Source organism: Dermacentor albipictus, chromosome 8 (genome assembly GCF_038994185.2).
Source record: "Dermacentor albipictus isolate Rhodes 1998 colony chromosome 8, USDA_Dalb.pri_finalv2, whole genome shotgun sequence".
NCBI classification, from domain to species: Eukaryota; Metazoa; Arthropoda; class Arachnida; order Ixodida; family Ixodidae; genus Dermacentor; species Dermacentor albipictus.
The window spans coordinates 41,430,620-41,450,368 of NC_091828.1; the positions used below are offsets into that span (position 1 = coordinate 41,430,620).

At 49.1% G+C, this 19,749-nt stretch overlaps 1 protein-coding gene across 7 annotated transcripts in view; it reads left to right on the forward strand.

Moving 5' to 3' along the window:
• Positions 1-19,749, forward strand: part of sick (sickie) — a 1,048,559-nt gene that overhangs the window by 812,634 nt on the left and 216,176 nt on the right. For all 7 annotated transcript variants that reach the window (XM_070523275.1, XM_070523272.1, XM_070523274.1 and 4 more), the window contains 3 exons: positions 7,168-7,539; positions 8,578-9,755; positions 12,797-13,149. In XM_070523275.1, coding sequence (XP_070379376.1) covers positions 7,168-7,539; positions 8,578-9,755; positions 12,797-13,149 — 1,903 coding nt within the window. The remainder of the gene's footprint in view (positions 1-7,167; positions 7,540-8,577; positions 9,756-12,796; positions 13,150-19,749) is intronic.

Genomic DNA, 19,749 nt, shown 5'->3' on the forward strand with positions numbered 1-19,749 from the left:
CATGTTACCGCCTATACCTTCCATTGCGATAATTCCTCCATTGTCATTCTGTCGCCATCGTTATTGCGTTGTCTACTCGCCGCCGTAATAATGCAATCGTAGTCATAGCGCCGTCCTCATACTGTTGTCGTCGTGCATTCGCGGTCACGCCGTCGTCTATACACCGTCGTGATCATTCCGTTGTCGTCATTCGAGCTTCGTAATTTCATTGGGTCATGCGCCTTCGTACTGTCGTCGTCATTGGAACGTTTTCGTGCCATTGTCGGCATTGCGTCGTCGTCACGTGCCGCCGTGGTCGTTCCATCGTCATCGTTTTGCGGTCTTTCCGTCGACGCGATTCCATTTTTTTTTTCTGATCGTCTGGCCCATGCTTGCATTCATGCTCTCGCCGTCATATTGTCATTAACCAACGTCATGCGCATGATCCACATGTTGGGGTGCCACAAGTTTACGTTGAGCGAGACACCTGCCGGGCAAAATGTGCCCAACTTGGTCGGTCGCTGTGTACTCGCAAACGGCCACCTAACAACAACGTCTGCTTATCGATGTCTTGGACCGCCGCGAGGGAAGGGTGTCGCTGGAGTAAATCGCACAGCCAACGCCTGCGTCACTGCCCGGTCGCCTTTTAAGCGGCAGCACGCCCTGCTAGATACTATGTTCGTTTGTACGCGGAACGTTTGGGAGAGCTGCAATCACGGCGCACAAGCGGATATGTCACGTGGTATTTTTCTTCTTTTTTTGTACTTCGCGGACATCTGCAGTAAGCGGGAAAACACTAATACCAAATAGATAGAAAGTTAGCGAACGCTTTGCAAAATCCTCGACAACTCTCTAATTCAAAGTTTTTGCCTAACTTCGTTGCTTCCGAAGTTGGTTAATTATTTTTGACTAATCATGCAATTAAGCAGAATAATCGCGAGGCTTCGCCTAATTAATGCAGAAATAACGACGTTTAAAAAATAGTATGATTTTTGAACTCTGGCTAAAGTTAGCTGGAACACCCTGTATAGTTGCCGCAAACCAGAGTGAACTTTGTCGCTGTAGAAAGTGTGCATTATACCTTTCTTATTATGCTGCGGCCTTGTCTTATCAGAGAAACGGCATAGCTGTGCTCGCAGCTCTATGTAAAAATTTCGTGCAACAGAAACTTCTACCGTGAGAGGCGGTTTCAGTCAAGCTCTGGGGATGTGTTGTATAGCTTTAACCTAGCACCATTAGTCACGGTTCGAAAAAAAGTTTGCAAGAGAATGGAAAATTCCGGACTTCAGGTCGCATCGGTATTCCAAGTCGTGATCTCTGCAACCGATATTTTTGCTGATTCAATTGGCAAACCGGGAACTTACCCGCGCAAGGGGGTGCTCATTCAGACTACTGCTACTGAGCATGCTTGAAGACAATTCATTAATTCATTCAATGCGCCAGAGCCACAGCTGTTCAATGACAATGGAACTAGCCTTGCCTACCTTGGTTCGGTCATTGTGCATGCAGCTTACCCGAGTAGCCAACTGGTCTGCACTGGCTAAGCTCCCTGTCTCTCTCTCTCTCTCTGTCTCTCTCTCTCTGTCGTTTCTTTTGAATAAGTAAGCGGGGGCTACTACATTGCGTCGTGTTTACTACGTTTTTTTTTTTCGGTCAGTCAATCAGCTTTGCTCCTGGAATATCAAAAAGTACGTACAGAATATTTGGATTGACAGTCAACTGGCTAGTTACCGGTCCCGAAAAAACTGCGAACTACGAAGAGAGATTAATAGCTTTACTCCGAGCTTTTCTTGCTCAGTCTAATGAGAAGGACTATCTAATGAAAATGAAAGGCGAGAGAGCTTGTAGTCTGCCTTTTTTAGTTGTTTCTTTATTTATTCGCAGGCCTCATAGGCTTCAATTGCAGCATTACATGACAGGGGGAAACAAAGGATGAGGGCAAGAGAAGCAACAGTCACTATACAACACGAATTACATGTGCATTACAATGGGACCATCTAGAAAATGCAGAAAACAACAGTTATGCGATGGTTAGCAAGAGCTAGCATAAAGCAAACAAGTTGACAAAAAACACATGAAAATATGGCAATCAGGTCTGATCGAAATTTTACCAGGTCGCGGGTCTTGATTGTGTCGTTGGGAAGACCGCTCCACAGTTTGATAGTGTGTGGGAGTGCTGATGCGTTTGAAACATGGGTACGAAGTGGCGAAGTACGAAGTACGAAGTGGCGGCGAAACCGGTAGGGAAGACGGGCGATTGCCGAAGCTTATCTTACGAAGTAGGCAGTGAAAGGCAATTTTTCTGCGCAAATGTTAAACTGTGCCTATTGAACTCCCTGTTGAAATGTAATACAAAACTGTACCTTGCTGAGGACGGCGTGCGCAGCAAAGCACACTTTCACACCACTGCTTCGGCCTCGTGCGTCGTTGTGCGACGATCTCAATGTGGCCACCTTCGTGGCCAGGAATCGAACCCAAAGCCTTGTGCTCAGCAGAATCCGGCACCCACTTTGGAGTGTGTGGTGTTTTCTTTCACGTCCACTTGCGCAGTTCAGCCAGTCGTCGCAGGATCTCTCGAGGGGAAAGGTGTGGAGAGGTCAGCCATCTCGACGTTGGATGGAGCACGGTTCCCGGAGTTCGCTCTCCCGCGCTGCAGGCTCCGCAAACTTCTTTCTCTGCACCACCGTTTCTCTGACGCGTCGAGCGCCAGGGACCACCGGAATATTGATGAGGTCCTTCCTGGCCTTGCTTACACGGCGCCGAATATTCCGCTCGAGAGACGGGTGGGCGTTTTCTGCTTGACCAGCCCGTGCCAGCAGTTCTGCCGGGTCAGCGTCTCGAAGGACGCTAATGAGATGTCGTGGCACTTGTTGTTGCATGGCAGGCGCGGCCGTACCCTTGGACGGCCATGAGCAGAGGTCAAAGGTTAGCGCACGTCCCGAAGCAAACATGCAGGCAACCATTGGTTATCTTAGGTATTGGCGACGCAGCACCGTTGGAAACTATATAATGGTGGCACACGACAAGAACCTGCTTGCCAGAGGTTTAACAGGGTCTCTAACAACCGAGAAAACCGGGAATTCTTAGGGATTTTGAGTAGTCTGGAAAAATCAGGGAAAACTCGGGGAATTTGTGCTTCTATCAGCAAAAAATTTGTTTTCCCCTTTCCCATTCCCCCGGTGTAGGGTAGCCAACCAGACGTTATTCTGCTTAACCTGCCTGCCTTCTGCTTTTCTCTGTCCTCTTCCTATCAGGGAAAATTATCTGTAATTTTATTGAAAGAGAACGAAAGTCGCGGTAATTCTGGCTCGAGTAACGGAGAGGAATCGTAACGAATGGTCTTCGACGCCGCATAGTCGGCTGGAGGAGTTGCCAGAGTACAGTCAACGAGCGACTTTCCGGACGCCAGATAATTCGAACGACTTCACGGCACCACCACGTACCCCATACGATCAATGTATAAGAACGTCTGAAATTTCGGACGCAAGAACCCTTCACCGTCCTATTTTCCGGACTTTTTGCCGTGACCGCTGGTCCGAAACGGCAATAATAAAAGCGACAACCGCCGCCATTTTAATAACCTCGCCGCCTCGAACAGGCACACTCGCATGCAGATCCGCTGGCAGCCGTAGCCACCGCCGCGGCAATGCTAGGCCTGGCTGCTTCGAGGTTCGGTATTAAGCTTCTTGCCGTTCTTTGCCGTGTTTTTCATTGACATAATTCGCCGCTGTAAGCAATGGCACGGACACCGCCTTTGTGGTCATCGCGATTGGCTTAGATGTAACGGAAAGCGCGGCGCGTTGCATAATGCTGGTTTCCGAAAGTCAGCTTCGCCTCATTGCAAGAGTGTTAGGCTGTGAAGCAGAACAACTGTGGGAAGGGGCAACTGTCACGGGACACAGTATGTATTCCTTAATTATACACGCATGTACCCTCCATCTCCTGTCACAGTACGAGCACGGATATGACCAATAAGTGTACTGGCAGGTCTTCAGAGCTTTTTCGGGCGTGCCTGTGGCGATTTGAGCCCTTAAGGACTGCAAAACACATGCATTCGTTTTTCGGACGTTTTCGCGCCCCCTAGGGAGTGCGAAAAATCGGACGCTGACTGTGCAACTATCCGAGAGGATGCTTCAAATAGTCCGTATGGTGAACGCGCAGCCGAAGGAGAACAAAAAGGCAAATGACCTACGCATTGAGAAATGAATGGGAAAGGAAGCATGCCACCGCTTTTTTGGAGGAGCTTGCACTCTAAAAGCAAAGTGTTGGGTGACGCCGTGATGCAGGTGTCCCTCATCCAAGCAAAAAAACTCTTTAAAACAGTGAAACGCAACACTGGGGCGTTGTGCGCAGGCTGAGAGTACGTCAGGACAGTTGAGGTTGACATACCAGCTGTTGTGAGAGAATCTCACTTGTGATAAAGTTCGGGCTTCATACCAATTAGCTTGCTATCAGCTGATAGCAATAGCTCATATTCGAAAATGTTCTGTATGCATCTCTTCTTTATACGTATTTGAGAACGTTCGACTTGATTTGCAATGGGTTTTACTATTTCTTTCGAAGATATTTTATTCGCTGTGCATTTTACTAAGCCCTCCCTTCTGTTTTCTTTTCGAATAAAATAAACACTACCCGTTACTATTCAAACTGGAGTACATTGTTTTTTATTATTTTACATGCTTACTAGAGAGTGACATCACTGGGCGACATGATGTAGGGAGCCTGCCTTGACACAAAACAAAGTTATGTGTCACTCAGGGAATATTGCAAAAGCGCTCGGGGAAAACCTCTAAAACTCAGGGAATTTGGAAACGTCAACTTGGTAGATGCCCTGGGTTTTGAAACCTGCCATAGACTGCTTCGCTATTGAGAGGAACAAAGAATATCCCTGACCGCAGGCAAAATAAAATGGCCTTTTGACATCTACACGTATCTCTTATTTACGATCTAACGCCAGCTAGACAAAAGTGTTTTTTTTTTTTAAGATTCTGGCTAGCTACGTTAGGCAGTAGATGTGATTGAGGTTGAAAGATTATCTGTTTTGTGGCATGCTTCATTCATAACAGTGAGTTTTGCTGACCTCATGACCATTCTATCTAACTCTCGAGTTGATTAATTTTGTTGTAGTCGTAGCCGTTGTCGTTCTAAGCGCATCGCAGATTTCCTTTCCACGCTAAGAAACTCGGTGTGGTTTAAATAAGTCAGAAGCATTCCTGTAAGGATTAGCTCGGTAAGATGTGCAATTCCGTCGAGTAAGAAACTGCTGAATATTACTGCGACTGTTCACATTTGGTGGCATTGCATATCAAGGCCGAATGCGAACGTTCTCGGTAGCAGTAGTAGCAGTGATAGTACTGGCACAGTACCATACCGAAACGTCTCTGTGTTATTTTCACCTTGATTTGGTCAGTGACCGGAATTTCTTCATCATAGCGGAACAACCGAGGCAGTACGCCGCTATGCACAAGGTCGCGATTTCGATTCCCGAACCGCAGTGGCCGCATATGGTCAGCGACCGAAGCCGAAATAGAATGGCACTGCTCGATTTGTGCCAACTTCCTCGCGTTCCGTAAATAAGAAAACCTGTTTGTTTGGTCTGATTGGAGTAAGAGTGCGTCACCTTCTAATAAGAAGTGACTCTAGCTGATTTGAACGCATTGACTGCGACAGTCACAGTCGTCTCACAGTGCACACCGCAATCTTCTCACGAACAATATCCTCTGGTCACACGCGCAACGCCGCTTTTGTCCACTACAGTTTTATCTCCTGTGGCCTCCGAGCTGCACGCGTAGAGGCCACTGCTCTCAGACTCGGTGCAATGCGCAAAACAGCGTGTTGCTTGCAAATTGCAAGATAGCTCAGTGATCAGCGCGTTCAGCCCCCAACCGCACATTGCCGCACGGGAGGGAGTTTCATCACCAGTGGCGATGAAGATAAGATATCCTGTTGTTGTTCTTCTTTGGTGGGGATAGAGCTGAGAATGAGAAGGAGCAATGTTCACTACACGACGATGACGTAATGGAAGGCGTGGACGGACGCAGCAAGCTTAATTTGGAGCTTTCTGGCGCTGTAGTAGTAAAATGTTAAGCAGCAGAAGCAACAACAACAACAACAACAACAATAATAATAATAATAATAATAATAATAATAATAATAATAATAATAATAATTTATCAACAATACAACACCACTCTGCAGGGCTGTCAAAGCCTCATAGGCTTTGGCAGCGCTTGGCAGGCAGCCAGGCGTTGTCTTTTGCGTTCAATGTCCTCGGCGGCTCTGTTAGCATCATCCGCCCGCCATTGACGCTTGCGAATCTTCAGAATCAAGTTGCTTAAAAATTAATCTGTCCGTCGCGTAAGACAATGAATGGCTCATACCTCATTAAAGCGACACTTCTATCAGTTTAGACTAATAAAGCAGTGTTTCAGAACCCTGCAGGCAGTCACTTCAAAATAGTAGATTCATTTCAGATGAGAAAATGCAGGTCGAAGTATCAGTATTTGAATTTCGTGCCGAAAACCCGACGCCGGTACGTCAGTGTGGTGTCAGGGATTCCAAAGTATGTTTTCGCATTTGGGCAGCATTGGCTGATTAAAGGTTCCCGAAACTTGCTATGTTTAATATTTGGTTCCTTTAGAACACAATGTAGTCAATCTGTACCGCTGTATAAGTAAGTAGTCCCTTGAATTAAATGCCACCAAAACCCATGATGTCACAGCGACCAGGTGCGGAAACTTCAAGGAGGCGTCGCCTCTCATATTTCGTTCTTGCGCTTTTTCTGGCTTACCAAGCGTCTTATTGTGGTAAGAGTGTTCTTTTTAGTGCCGTGGAAAGGTAATTTACTGATGCAGAAAAATCATTTTTCTCTTTAGTGTCCCTTTAAGCGATGGCTCGTACCCTGTAAACGCGGCCTCCCCATTAGGAGGACAGAAGAGAAGGGAAATTCTACGCTGGAATGATGAGCGGCAACGGAGCCATCTGTGGAAAAAGGCGACGACGCTTGGGCATTGCTGACGATGATAGTTTTCTGTACTCGCGCGCGGACAGACGCATTTTCGTTTCGCCTAGCCATATAAAGCTTCGCTTTAAAAGAGGCCCTAAGTGTTATTTTCAGTGGTTAACCGCATCTGTTGTCCATCTTTTCGGCACCCTTGAATTGGCGTTCTTCCAACTGTTCGCACGCAGTTCCCAAGCGGCCGAGCAGCGGTGGGGGCTTCAGCTCGGCGCGCAGCGAACGGAGCGACTCGTCTGTCAGCCTATGCAGCGACGCTGCGCCCGGTGGCTCACCCAACGGCCCCGGCTCGACTTCAAGCTCGGAGGCCGCGAGCCAAGCCAAGGCGTCAGAACCGGGAACCGCCGTCGTCTGCAACGGGGGTTCGTCCAACGGACCCTCGGTCACCACTCCCGGGAACGACGTCGGTGCTGACCACGGGGCTGGTCAGTCCAAGAGCACCTCGTCGGCTGCCAAGGGTCTCGCCAAAAAGACTTTCGGCAGGACGGCCGGAAAACAACAGCAGCCCGGGTCATCGGTCGCCAAGGTGCCAACGTCGCATGCAGGTTATAAATGCTTCTTTAAAAGATTCTATAGCAGAGATATTCTATAGCAGAGCGGTATTATTGCTTTTTCGCCATGTTAAAATTGTACATCATCTCGTCCCACGATTCGGCATGAGGTTTCTCGTCAATTCGCACGTTGCTTCACGAGGCAGTTGGAAGTTTTAGCTTCTCTGTTCAAGTTTACCCTTTGCGGAATGTGAAGGCGGAATACGGAGACGTAAACGGGAGTGGCTGTATTGGCTGTATTGGTGGCGCGGAAATTTTCCAGAGGGTACACATATCTTGTAGTATAGAACAACCAACCAGTGGAACCATGTTCTACTTTGCTGCGGGTGTAAAGTGGTGGCAGCGTAATTGTTGATGAACAACATTTCCTTCTTTCTTCGAAAAATAGCCATATGTAACACAAAAACGTCTCACGCGTTGTGATTGGACAAAGCGTCGCGAGATGTCACTACCCAGCGCTGCTGTTGCAGTTTACGTCAAGCTAGAACTCTGTTATCAGCTGTGCTGTTTGCGTTGCATTAAGCAGCGCAAGCATAACGGCTCTTTTTGCCCACAAGTTAAACAAACCCAACACGATTCACAAGCCGAAGCTGTGGAGTGCCGCCTAATGCTTTCTCGAATATATAACGTATGACATTATTCCATACGAATTATTCCATGCGTATCCATTATTCCATACGTACTGATTTATTCATTTCTTTTTAAAGGTCCCTGTGGAATAAAGGGGCTGTATAAGATTATGCGTCGTACGGGAGGGCTCCGGAGCAGAATTTACCCCGTGGGGCTTTATGAGTGCGCCCAAACTCACACGAACTGTTTGTCCAACTACAACAGCGTGAATACATTTGTAAAATTAAGACAGTCCTTCAAATGTACAATGAAGCAACGTTTCTTTATCACTTTAAGACCCCGTCGGTAGTCATCGGAATGCTCCGTTGTGTTCTTCCAATCTCGCTATTTCTATTGCAAATATTTTTGTCGACCTGCCCGATAAAGATAAGATTGACTTTTTCTCGCTGGCTTCTGTTGCAGGCTCTTCCGAAACCGTCCGTTCCGGTCTCCCCCGGTCCTCTCCGTCCACCGAGACGCTCAACAGGACTGCGACGCGCAGGCCCAACGCTGGCAGCGGGCACCCGCGACCCGTCAGCAGCGGCCACGAACTCGCGTCGCACGTCAAACCCGAGAAGTTCCCGTCCCCGAAAGCGCAGGACACCAAGCCCGTGCCTAACGGCCCTAACGCATGCGAAGACAAGAAGCATCCAGAGGCGGAAATGAACACGGCTGCGCAACTGAACAACCCGGGCAGCGGCATCCCGAAGCCCACCGCGGCGGTGAAGGGGACCGCGAAGCAGTCCAGGGAGGACCTGACTTCCATCGGACTTGCTCAACCGGAGAAGATAAGAAGTGACATCAAACAGAATGGCAGCGTGCCTATCAGTCCCGGCGGAGGTGAAGTCACTGCTCAGAAGCAACCCGACGTCGTCGACATTGAGTCCAATAACCAGCCTATCGCTGACGACAGTGGTTGCCAGGAGCAGCTGGAGCAGACGACGCCGTACTCCGGCGACACGAACGGTGGCGCTCGAACCGAGACCCTGCCCAAAAGTGATCGCTCCAAGAAGGCGCAGGTCCAGGGCGTCAGCATAGCGATGGTGTCTCCCATAATGAGCAGTCAGCATTCGTTCAGCAAGGACTCGGTGACGGCGTCTTCGACGGAGTCTTCTCTGTCCACCGTGGTCTCGGTCAAGGAGGACAAGGCTTCCTCGGTGATAGCGACAGCCAACCAGAACCAGCAGAATCAGCACAGTCGCGGTGGCAACCAAGGCGGCCTCGTCAACGGCGGGTTGACGATAACGGGGCCTCATCCTGAGAACAACGTCGTGCAGCAGAGCGACGTCGGTTGTCAGAACGTGCTGGCTGGCAGTGGTGACCAAGCGAAGGTAAACGGGAACGGCGAGTCGACCGCTACCAGCGGCCTGGTGGGCGGCGTCGAGTCTACAGTGAAGTCGGTGCCCGCCGAGACCAAGTTGGTGCCTAGGGCCAACTCCGTGGACTCTTCGTCCGGTAAAGACGGAGATGAGATGGAAGAGGCTCTCGCCAACATCCCTCCCATGCAGCCCCTCCCCAGGGCGTCCCCGTACGGGAGCGGCTACTCCCGGGGACTGTCCGGTCACCGGGCTGCGAGGCTACCCGCGTGTCTGCGTCTCCAGGTGACTGCACGGCGCTACGTATATGCTTTTGCGGAAATGCCTTTGAGTAGACTGGATGACAGGCCATTTGCAGAAGCAAAGATCTTGGGAGCCTGGCCTCACAGTTCATTAGCCCAGAAAGCAGTTCGAGCGCTTCTTCACTACCTGAAGGCAACAGACTTGAGTGCCCGACTATACACATCCTACACCTAACTTAGTGCATGTGAAAGTGCGGTATAGACTCATGTTTTCTCTCTCTCTCTCTCTCTCTCTCTCTCTCTATTTTTATTTCACTCCCATTCCACTCCACACGTGTAGGGTAGCAAACTGGCCTCAGTCTGGCTAACCTCCCTGCCTTTCCTTCTTCCCTTCTCTCTCTATCTCCCTCTCTTCGAGTTTCTACTTGGAATTGCGTACACATACACGATAGGATGACAGGCGTGATCCATTTGTGTCATAACAAGGTGCTTGAGTTTTAGCCATGTTCAATTAAAAAGTGAGAAAAAAGGAAACAAGAAGGCAGGCGTCCTTAGTGAGCAATCTGGACCAACAAGCTTAATCTTGTTTCTAGCATACTTTCTCATATAAGTGAGGAGCACTTTCGCGCAAAAATACCGCAACATGACTTCAATAAGTAAATTGCGTTCTAACAGAGATTAGACTTTGTAAGGCTAAATCATAATACGCCTCACTAAGCGAAATTCCGGCATTGCCAGAGTCGCCACCCAGCTATGGTACTAAATATGGCCGACAACGGAAACAGTAAAAACACGTCAAAAATGCTCGAATTGACGTCAAATTTCTCAGGCAGGTACCTGTAAAGAAACTCAATGACCTTAAAAAAAAGTTGTCCTTGCAAGACATGACCCGGGTTAAAGTGGCAGAAGAAGATGGAATAACAGTCCACTTAATCAAAGATAGAGGAGACATCCTGCTGGAACAGCATGCGGCCCCTTATACGCAATGCTTCACCACTTCGAGTGTACCAGAGAGCTCGAAGAATGCGAACATTATATTAATCCATAATAAGGGAGACGTTAAGTAACTGAAGATATATAAGCCCATCTTCTTGCTTTCAGTATTGCATGAAATATTTGCCAAGATAATTTTGAATAAAATCAGGGCAGCACTTGACTTCAGTCAACCAACAGAACAGGTGGGCTTCAGGAAGCGATATTCTACAATGGATCACGTCCATGTCATCAATTATGTGCTTGAGCAATCAGCGGAGTACAATCAACCTGTCTATATGGCTTTCAAAGATCATAAAAACGAATGTGATTCAGTAGACATACCAACAGTCATGGAGGCGTTGCGTATTCAAGGAGTACAGGAGGCATGCGTGAATATCTTCGGAAATATATACAAACATTCCACAGCTACCTTGCTTTCCGACAAGAAAAATGTTCTTCAATTTACCAGACCACGTGCCCATACTGCCAAATTTTCTGCTTGTTCCTTTCCCCGCGCAACTACGGAATGGAATGGTATATGCCATGACATCGCCGTGGTCACCTGCCCGACTGATTTTTTGAGAGCCATAACCGATCACCTGTAATCCTGAGCTATATGGCAAATGTTCTTTTACCATTATTTTGTGATCCCACCCCTCAAATAAGAATGTTTGGTGTTTAATGGCGCAAGGGACAGGTATGGCCAAAGAGCGCCAAGCTATTGTTAATGAGTTCGTAATGGGCTGATGGGTTCTGTGCAGCTTATGTGACGTGGCTGTAAAGGGGCCTAAAAGAGTTGGTGTAAAATGCGCAAAATCTTCGCGTAATAAAATTATGGGTTGCGCCATAAAACCCCATACATCATCATAAAATTATGGGAATTATTAATGACGTGTACTGCCAACACTAAAATGCATTGGGAACCCGCCGTAGTTGCTCAGTGGCTATGGTGCTGCCTGAGCACGAGCTCGCGGGATCGAATCCCGGCCACGGCGGCCGCATTTTCATGGGGGCGAAATGCGAAAACACCCGTGTATTTAGATTTAGGTGCACGTTAAGGAACTCCAGGTGGTCGAAATTTCCGGACACCTCCACTACGGCGTGCCTCATAATCAGAAAGTGGTTTTGGCACGCTACACCCCATAATTTAAAAAAAATGCATTGTGAAAGAATGATGCATTATACAAAATATGTGAGATGCTAAAATTGCCTGGAGCACTACTGCCTCGCCAGAGCCCTTGAAACACAAGGGCCAAGAGGCATGTGAATCCCAACCCTTACAAAATATCGCCTGGAGGAGTCTGTGAGGAAAAAAAAAAGAAAAACTAAACTGAACTGAACTTTGCTGAAAACTACATACCAAGAAAGGGGCCAGGCAAGCAGATGCAATGGCTCCAGTGCTATTCACTGCGTGCTTAAAAGAAGTATTGAAGCTGTTTGATTAGGAGACAGGATCAATGGCGAATATCCTCACAACCTTCGGTTTGAAGAAGAGATTATCCTGCTCAGCAACAATATATATAGTCTTCTGTATTGCCTGCAGGCCCACTGGGCCTGTGTTTTCGTTTTACATACACAGATCCAGGAATTCAGTGCACAACTCTGTCATAATCGGCAATTATGATTCAGGAGTATATCATCACAAGCGCGATTCACGATTGTTGTGGTTCTCAAGCACTGCCTTTGATTTCCCTGGCATGTCGCTTACCATTTTTCTCGGTTTCATGTTTTTCCTTGATTGCAAAAGGTAAAAAACTTTACATTATCACGCACTCTCACTGTTTCGACTCGGTAAGCGCCGCGCCTGGCATCGTGAAGGCGCTTGATCGACTGCATGTGGTTAAAGAGGTGAAGCTTGCATTCTACTGCAGTGCATTCCGTTCGTCATGCCTCGCCTCATTTCCTTTTTTTTTTGTATTTATACACCTGACAAGGCTAAGATGCTTTTAAAGCTTACGCACTGTGTCTGTACGGCGCTGTGTACAGGCCAGCCGCGCGCCGAAGTACATGGCCAGCTGCGCTCCTGTACTTATGCGGGCCCTCTGTCATCTCACGCAAATGTTACGGGAAACAATGCGCTCCAACTTTTTCTCTGCCCGCGTGACCCAGGCGGACGTGCAGCGTGTGGCGAAGAACATGCTGGCCGCGTCCCAGGACATCGCCCGGCTGTACGGCGCCCAGAGACCGACGACCGCCTCGGTGGCCCTGCACCACCCGACCTACCAGCACCTGCAGCAGCAACAGCAGCAGCAGCAGCACGCCGACTACGCCGAGCTCTCGGCCGGATACGTCAGCGACGGCGACGTGCTGCGGGCACCGCGCGCCTGCAGCACCGAGGAGTCGAGCGGCTACGTGAGCGAGGGCGGCATCGCCTCCCTGTACGCCGTGTCGTCGCCCTGCCGGAGGCCCGCGCGATACGCCATCAGGGACCCCAAGCTCATCAACGTCCTGCAGGACGACAGGTGGGTGACCGGCACTTCTTCGTTCTTCCTTTTTAAAAAAAATACTGATATTTTTTTTTTTCCCTAGAGGGTGCGCTAAAGTGGGAAACGCACCGACGACTCAAAGGACTGAGAAACGACGGAGGCTGCGAGCCAATGACCTTGCACGCGCTTATAGATCGAGTTGTTCTATAATTGACGTGATAAGAATGAGATATTGGCGCACGAATCTGCTACTGCCCGTCGCATGAAGAGTTGGTGTTTTAAACACACGATATGCTGTGCAGCTCCGATTTTCTGGTGCGTGCAACTTATGCATCGACATTATTTTGCACATTAGGCGTGGACATGTGAGACACATATAACATACTGTATATAGGTAGCGTACATACGTACTATGCATGTGCATAGGATGCACTCTTATGCAAACAATACAAAGAACAGAGCATTACAAGAAATATTTTGTAAACTCGCCGTACAATAATGCATAAAAAACATACAAACTGCACTTTACCATACGAAGCGCAGGATGGCAGCAAACATGAAACGTGGGCGCATTTGTATTTGTGTCGGAATTTCCAGTACGGCCGGTTTGACCAAATGATACCGTTGACGTAGCCGACACCACTAGCGTTCTAGTCTTTTCACTCACATGGTTAACCTGAAAATTATTATTATTTGTTTTGAACACATATACACAGTTAACAGGAAAGGGAAAGCGAGGAACAGGCTGGCAACTGCCACCCGAAGGGGCACAACGCCTGCCTACTCTTCTGAAGGGAGGCGACAGCAACACAGAAATGGAAGATAGGAAGGAGGGGAGGAAAGAGGAAAGGAAGAGCAACAGGACAAATCTGAAGACTAAAGTAGAACACAGTACACTACGCACGTTGTTCTGCCGAGTTTCGACTCTGCAGCCGGAATTGAAGTGACGCCGCGTCGACCAGCCTCCACAATTATCAATCACATCCATGGCTAGTTCGCTACGCGGCTAATTGTGCGCTCCACGATGAGACGCCAAGTACAGCTGCACGCAATCACCGTTTCACCGGTAGTCGGTTCACAATATACACCGCAAGGTGTTTGAACCCGCCACCTCCCATCTTCGAAGGAAGAAGCGTTAGAACACTGTACACATCACACGCAGTAGGGCCGGTCACTGAAGGTCACGCTACTACAGAATGTTCAATGTCCATGCTACAAACGTGAACCCAAGTTAGTTAGTTCTATAAAGGTTAGTAGGGCGCGATGGGCCTGATCCCGTCTAGACGCACAATCACTGGGGTATAAACATTCCTCGAGTGTCGCACACCGCAGGTCGAGGAGATGATAGTTTCTCACTAGCGACATGCGCTGCGCACTGAAAGCGGGACACTCAAGTATAAGGTGCTGAAGTGTCTCGTAGCACCCACAAGACGTACAGAATGGACTTGCCACACGCCCTTGTCTGCATAAACGTTCGTGCACGTTCACGCAGCCCACCCTCAGCTTGAACAGTTGTGCTCTAGGGCGACGAGGCAAGCCTCGACCGCGAACACGGGGCGGTACGCCCCGTGTTCTGGATGTGTTCCGAATGGATGTGTTTCTGGATTGAATTGAAATGGATGTGAGTGGATTCTGGATGTGTTTCTCCGTTTTCGACACGCTGATCTGGATGCTGCTTGAGTAGGCGGCGACGAATCAGCAGATGGGCGTCATCAAGCTTGCACAAAATTTCTGGGCAGTCAAAGTTATTATGAGCGCAACTTGAAGCGAGCCGATCAGACTCTTCATTTCCGGTGATTCCTACGTGTCAAGGTATCCATTCAGCAGCGAGAGATACCCCACGTGATGTAATTTGATGAGTCAGTAATGTTGCGCACAAGTGGACAATCAAGCTCACTGCGTTGTAACCTGCTAAGGGCAGCACGGGAGTCCGTAAAGATGACCACCTTCGATGTAGTTAACTCCTCTTGCACGTATTTCAGTGCAACATTATTCGCTGCTAGCTCCGCAGTTGTTGACGAAGTTGGATGAAGTATTTGAAAGATACGTCGTACTTGAGTTGAAGGGCAGAAAAAAGCTGCAGAGGCGCCTTGACCGTCGTTGTGTACAGATGCATCTGTGAAAACTTCAAGATAATCTGGAAACTTTTCGGACATGTGAGACTGAGCCAATTGGAATATTGCTGAAACAGCCATATCAGACTTCTTGTGCATGTCAGGGATTGTAAGGTAAATGGGGAATACGTGTTTCGTGATACCTTTTAAGAAGTGCAGGAAAAGAACTAGCACACTGCTATATGCATTTAAGTATTCCCTGTACGCATTCCCCTCGAGTTCAGTTGACAGCTTTTGTAGTGGTCATGCGTGAGTTATGTTGTTTGAAAAAGTAGGGATTAGTTAGAGAGAAAGAGAGAGAGAAAGCTCTTAATTGAAAAGCGGCCTGGTTAGCCAGCGTATTTTCACCTCTGCAGGGAATCTCGGCAGCAGAGTCGGTGTCCTAGGCGATGTGGGCAGATAATTTTGTTAGAAGTTGATGTTTGATGCACAATCGAAAGCACGCACATATGCACGCACACACGCGCGCACACACACATTCTTGATAAGATAATTTGGGTCGGTCACAGTTTGCAGAGCAAACTTATTGAGTAAATGTATAAAGCGACGAAGTCCAGGGCTTTGCGTTGTTTCTATAGGCAACGCCGGAGATCCAGTACCTGTGTCAAAGGAAAGTAGCCGAAACTTCTGACAATTGTGCGTGCGTGTAAAGCCTGTAGGGCGTGTAGGACTTGCGTAAGTGTCTTTCCTTTGTAATGTGCACACCATTAAACCTGCATACGACCTTGTTCGAAACAAGGGGACCCTCTGGTGAGCCCAATTGAAATGACGAAGTCGAACACTCCAACGTTACCTCCTCGCCAGCAACAATGAAACGTAACAGTTTATGAGAATGTGCAGACCAAAACTCTATCTATGGACGAAAGTGATCTCTTAACGTGCACTGCAGTCTCCTTACGTGGCCATTTTTTACATATAACGGCGCGCAACGGAACGTACGCCACCGCGGCTTCATGCGCCTAAGCACAATAGAGAGTTTTAGTTTAGCGTACGCAACTATAGTGTACGCTAAGCGGCGCACGTTTTCTACAATTTTAGTTGGCCGACAATATCTTCGGATCTCTGAAGCCATATTCCGTCGTTGCGGCTATTTCGCGCTTGTAGCGATAGGTGGCGCTTACATCTCAAACGTTTCTTTCGTTAGGCTTTGGCTCGTTCGAAACGAGAAGCGATCTCGAAAACACCACGAAGTTATCCATAATACTCTGTCGTCGAAGCGGCCTGAGACTAAGCGAAAGCCGTTTACACAGTCATTTGCTACGAACGAAGTGCATTTTACAAAAGCAACGCCAAATTCAATTCGAAGCGGGCAGCCGGGATCGCCGCCATGTTTCCCGCAAACTCCTCAAACCCCGCAGAAACGCTAACGCTAACTCGTTTGCGTTGCGTACGCCCGCTATACCCGCTGTTTCGTTTAGCGTTCAGCGCATGCGCAGTGACGACCCGCTATTTTTTAGCGTACGCAATGAAATAGCGTACGCTATTGGCGGCGAGGAGTTACGGAGTCGCCATCTAGCGGAAGCGCCTCGCTGGCGTAGTATGAGGGATCACGCGGCGCGCTCCTCATAGGTTTTGCTGTCTGCGCTCACTGAAAACACCACGCGCGAGCTCTCCCGGACATTTCTGTAAGTACATTCGGAACGAGAGAAGTTTTTTACTGTCTAAATAATAATCTTGGGCAAACTGAAAGCACACAATCGTTTACAGACGCTATCTCTTTACCGAATACGTACAGTGAACGCCACTGCGCGCGGTCGCCGCGATGTAGTCTCCCGAACCGGCTTCTTGCGTGAAAGGTAGGTAAACGCTGAGAGCAAGCTATGTGCAATATGTTCTTATAGTGTTTGTATAACTAAATGGAGCGTAATAGAACAAAGCCTCAATGCAGCGATCGCGTATAGATTCGCAGCGACCGACTGCGCGGCTGCATGCTTGTCCGCGCACTGTTTCGCTTTCTCCGCGCGCGCGTTTTCGCACCGTGCCATGAGCTTTAAGCCGCAGAATATGAGCATTTGACAGTATGCAAACAACCATTGTTGCGTGGGTGCTATCAGAGCTGTTCGAAAATAACTTCATGGTAGAGACTTCGACGCCTACGGGGACTGTGATGTGCCGTCGCGACGATTGAATCTTTTTTTTTCTTCTAAATTCTTTGATCTTTCAATATTATTTGTCGAGTAGCGTCGCACTGTTTGTTTATCGGTGTTCTCAGCGTGCCATTTCCCGCTGCTCCTTTTTTTTTTAATCCAGTGCATGAATTCGTAACACAAACATGACCATATGCCATGCTTTTTTTAAATGTGCTTTTTACCGTTGCCTTTCCACTCCACTCAACTTGCCAGTATCTAAAGCATCGACAAGTTCATAGACCAAACCGTCATGACATTAGTCGGGCAGCGGATTCGGGCGAGCGTCTCAGTGCGCGTTTTCGGAACATCGCAGACCGGGCGCCGTAGCAGAAATCTTCCTCGCGTCTGTGCTTGCTGCATACCCGAGTTGTAGCCGATGACTATTTGCCGGTTTTATGTTTTGCGAGCCAAGCTTCACGCAGCTTCTAGTCCTGCGGCTACGTGTGAATAAGGCTGACACCGGCCTCCGTTACGTGCGTTCGGCCCTACGGCACCGAGCAGTAGCCTACCATGTTGCGCGCCTTCAAGTGCAGCCACTACCTATTGTAGTGCTTTCAAGCATTGTAAAGGAGACACTCGAAGCGGGAAAATTTCGCCACTAAATGAGGACCGCAGCGTACGAGGGAATTTAAACTCGTTTTCAGCTCGCTTCGGCGCTCCCGAAGCAGCCGACGCGGCCGCTATGTCCACGTGATCCCTCCTATCACGTCACGCCGACGGTGGCGCCAGCTTTTCCAGTGGTGGAGCTCGAGGCCAATACTAAAACTGTCTAATAACGCCGCAGCCGCGTAGCGTCCGCCGAGGTTGCTGACGGATGCCGGCCGCGGCATTGTCGGACCGCGTTTCAACTACTTCGCGGCCAGCCACTTTGTGCGCTTGTGTTTCGATCACCCTTTTTAAAGCGAAACCTTTACTGGCCGCAAACTTGCGATTTCGCCGTGGCCGTGCTCCGAGGAGGCACATGGCGTCACACTGTGTTCCTCGGCAGACCGCGTTCCTCGTCATTGCGTCCGCCTCGCTCGCTTCGCCAGCTGCGTCTCGTGCCTATAATCTGTCGCAGGATTGAAAAGGAGAGCTCGCGTGCGCCGCAGCCACAGTTGAGGCGGTCGTATGGACGGCGACAATTCTGATAAGCAGGAGGCGGCCTGGAATCGTCATCGGAACGAGATCAAGAGGAAATGAATCGCCCAGGAAACAGATGAACAGCACGCCGAACGTCTGGCTAAACGCCGCAGCATAGCTAGACAACCACACTAACCTGGTCTTGCAATCAAGATTAACCAAGGCTAACCACGCTATGCCTTAGCTTTCGCTACGTATATCCTGGCATAGCCGAGCTAAGCCACTGCCAATTTTGTTCCCCCGCACCGTGCAAAGTCGTGGAGCAATCCCAACCTCGTTCAGCGTCGTTCATCCGCGCCAGCGCCATCGGCGTTGCCAGATGACGACACGTATGCGATTCGGGAATCCCGGTCCTAAAAATCAACGAATTCTCGCGTCTCTATTCTCGCTGCTGGGTCCTTTGTCGTGTTCGGTTTCGTCCTGTTTGTGTGAAATGAAAAGGCGCGGGGGGTGAGGGTGGCACGGTGCCCTTTCGTCACCACCTTGAGGAGGACGCCACTCTGGCCGGGTCGTCTCTGCGTCGCCCGGTCGAGGCGGGTTAGCTGTAAAAGAAAGGGTAGGCCGTGGGTCGAGCCAGGAGTGAGAGAAGAAAACAAAAGAGCGATGTGGCGGGGACTCGCCAGATTAATTCCCGCCCGAAGACCGACCCTTTGCTCGTTGGGCAACGTTCATGCCGCCACTCGGACGAAATCGGGAGCCGCGGCTGGAGTGGGAGGCAAAAGGGGAGAGAGCGCGAGGGGACCGCGGGAACTGGCGAGACAGGGCGTGTACTTGGCAGGTCTGGGGAACGGTGCAGGGCGTCGGAGCTATACAATTCGGCGTCGAGCAAGCTGCGTAATAGGTACATCTTTATTCAACGTTTTCTCCCGTATTTACTGGAAGTACTGCGTCTGTATTTCTCGTTAGACCATTGTAGTTTCATTAGTAACATTTCAACACTCTCTTTTTTCTTTGGGGGTGGGGGGGGGGGGGTACGAAAGTCAAAGATGAAAGCTCGAGACGATAGACAAAAACACATGTAAAGTATCGTAGTGTCGTATACAGGCATCCCTATATGAGTTACAATGGATACCGCTTTGAAATACTAACCAGATTTTCAGAGAGAAAAAATTGAGCAAGTTATAGGCAGTCTGCTTAGCCGAGAGAACTTCCGTCGACTGGCTTTTGACTCCGTGCGGATCGGGGCAGGTATGCAGCGAACAGGAATGAAAATTGCGATAGTAATCATATAATACGACGAGGCCAAGTACATACGGTAGCAATAGCGCCTG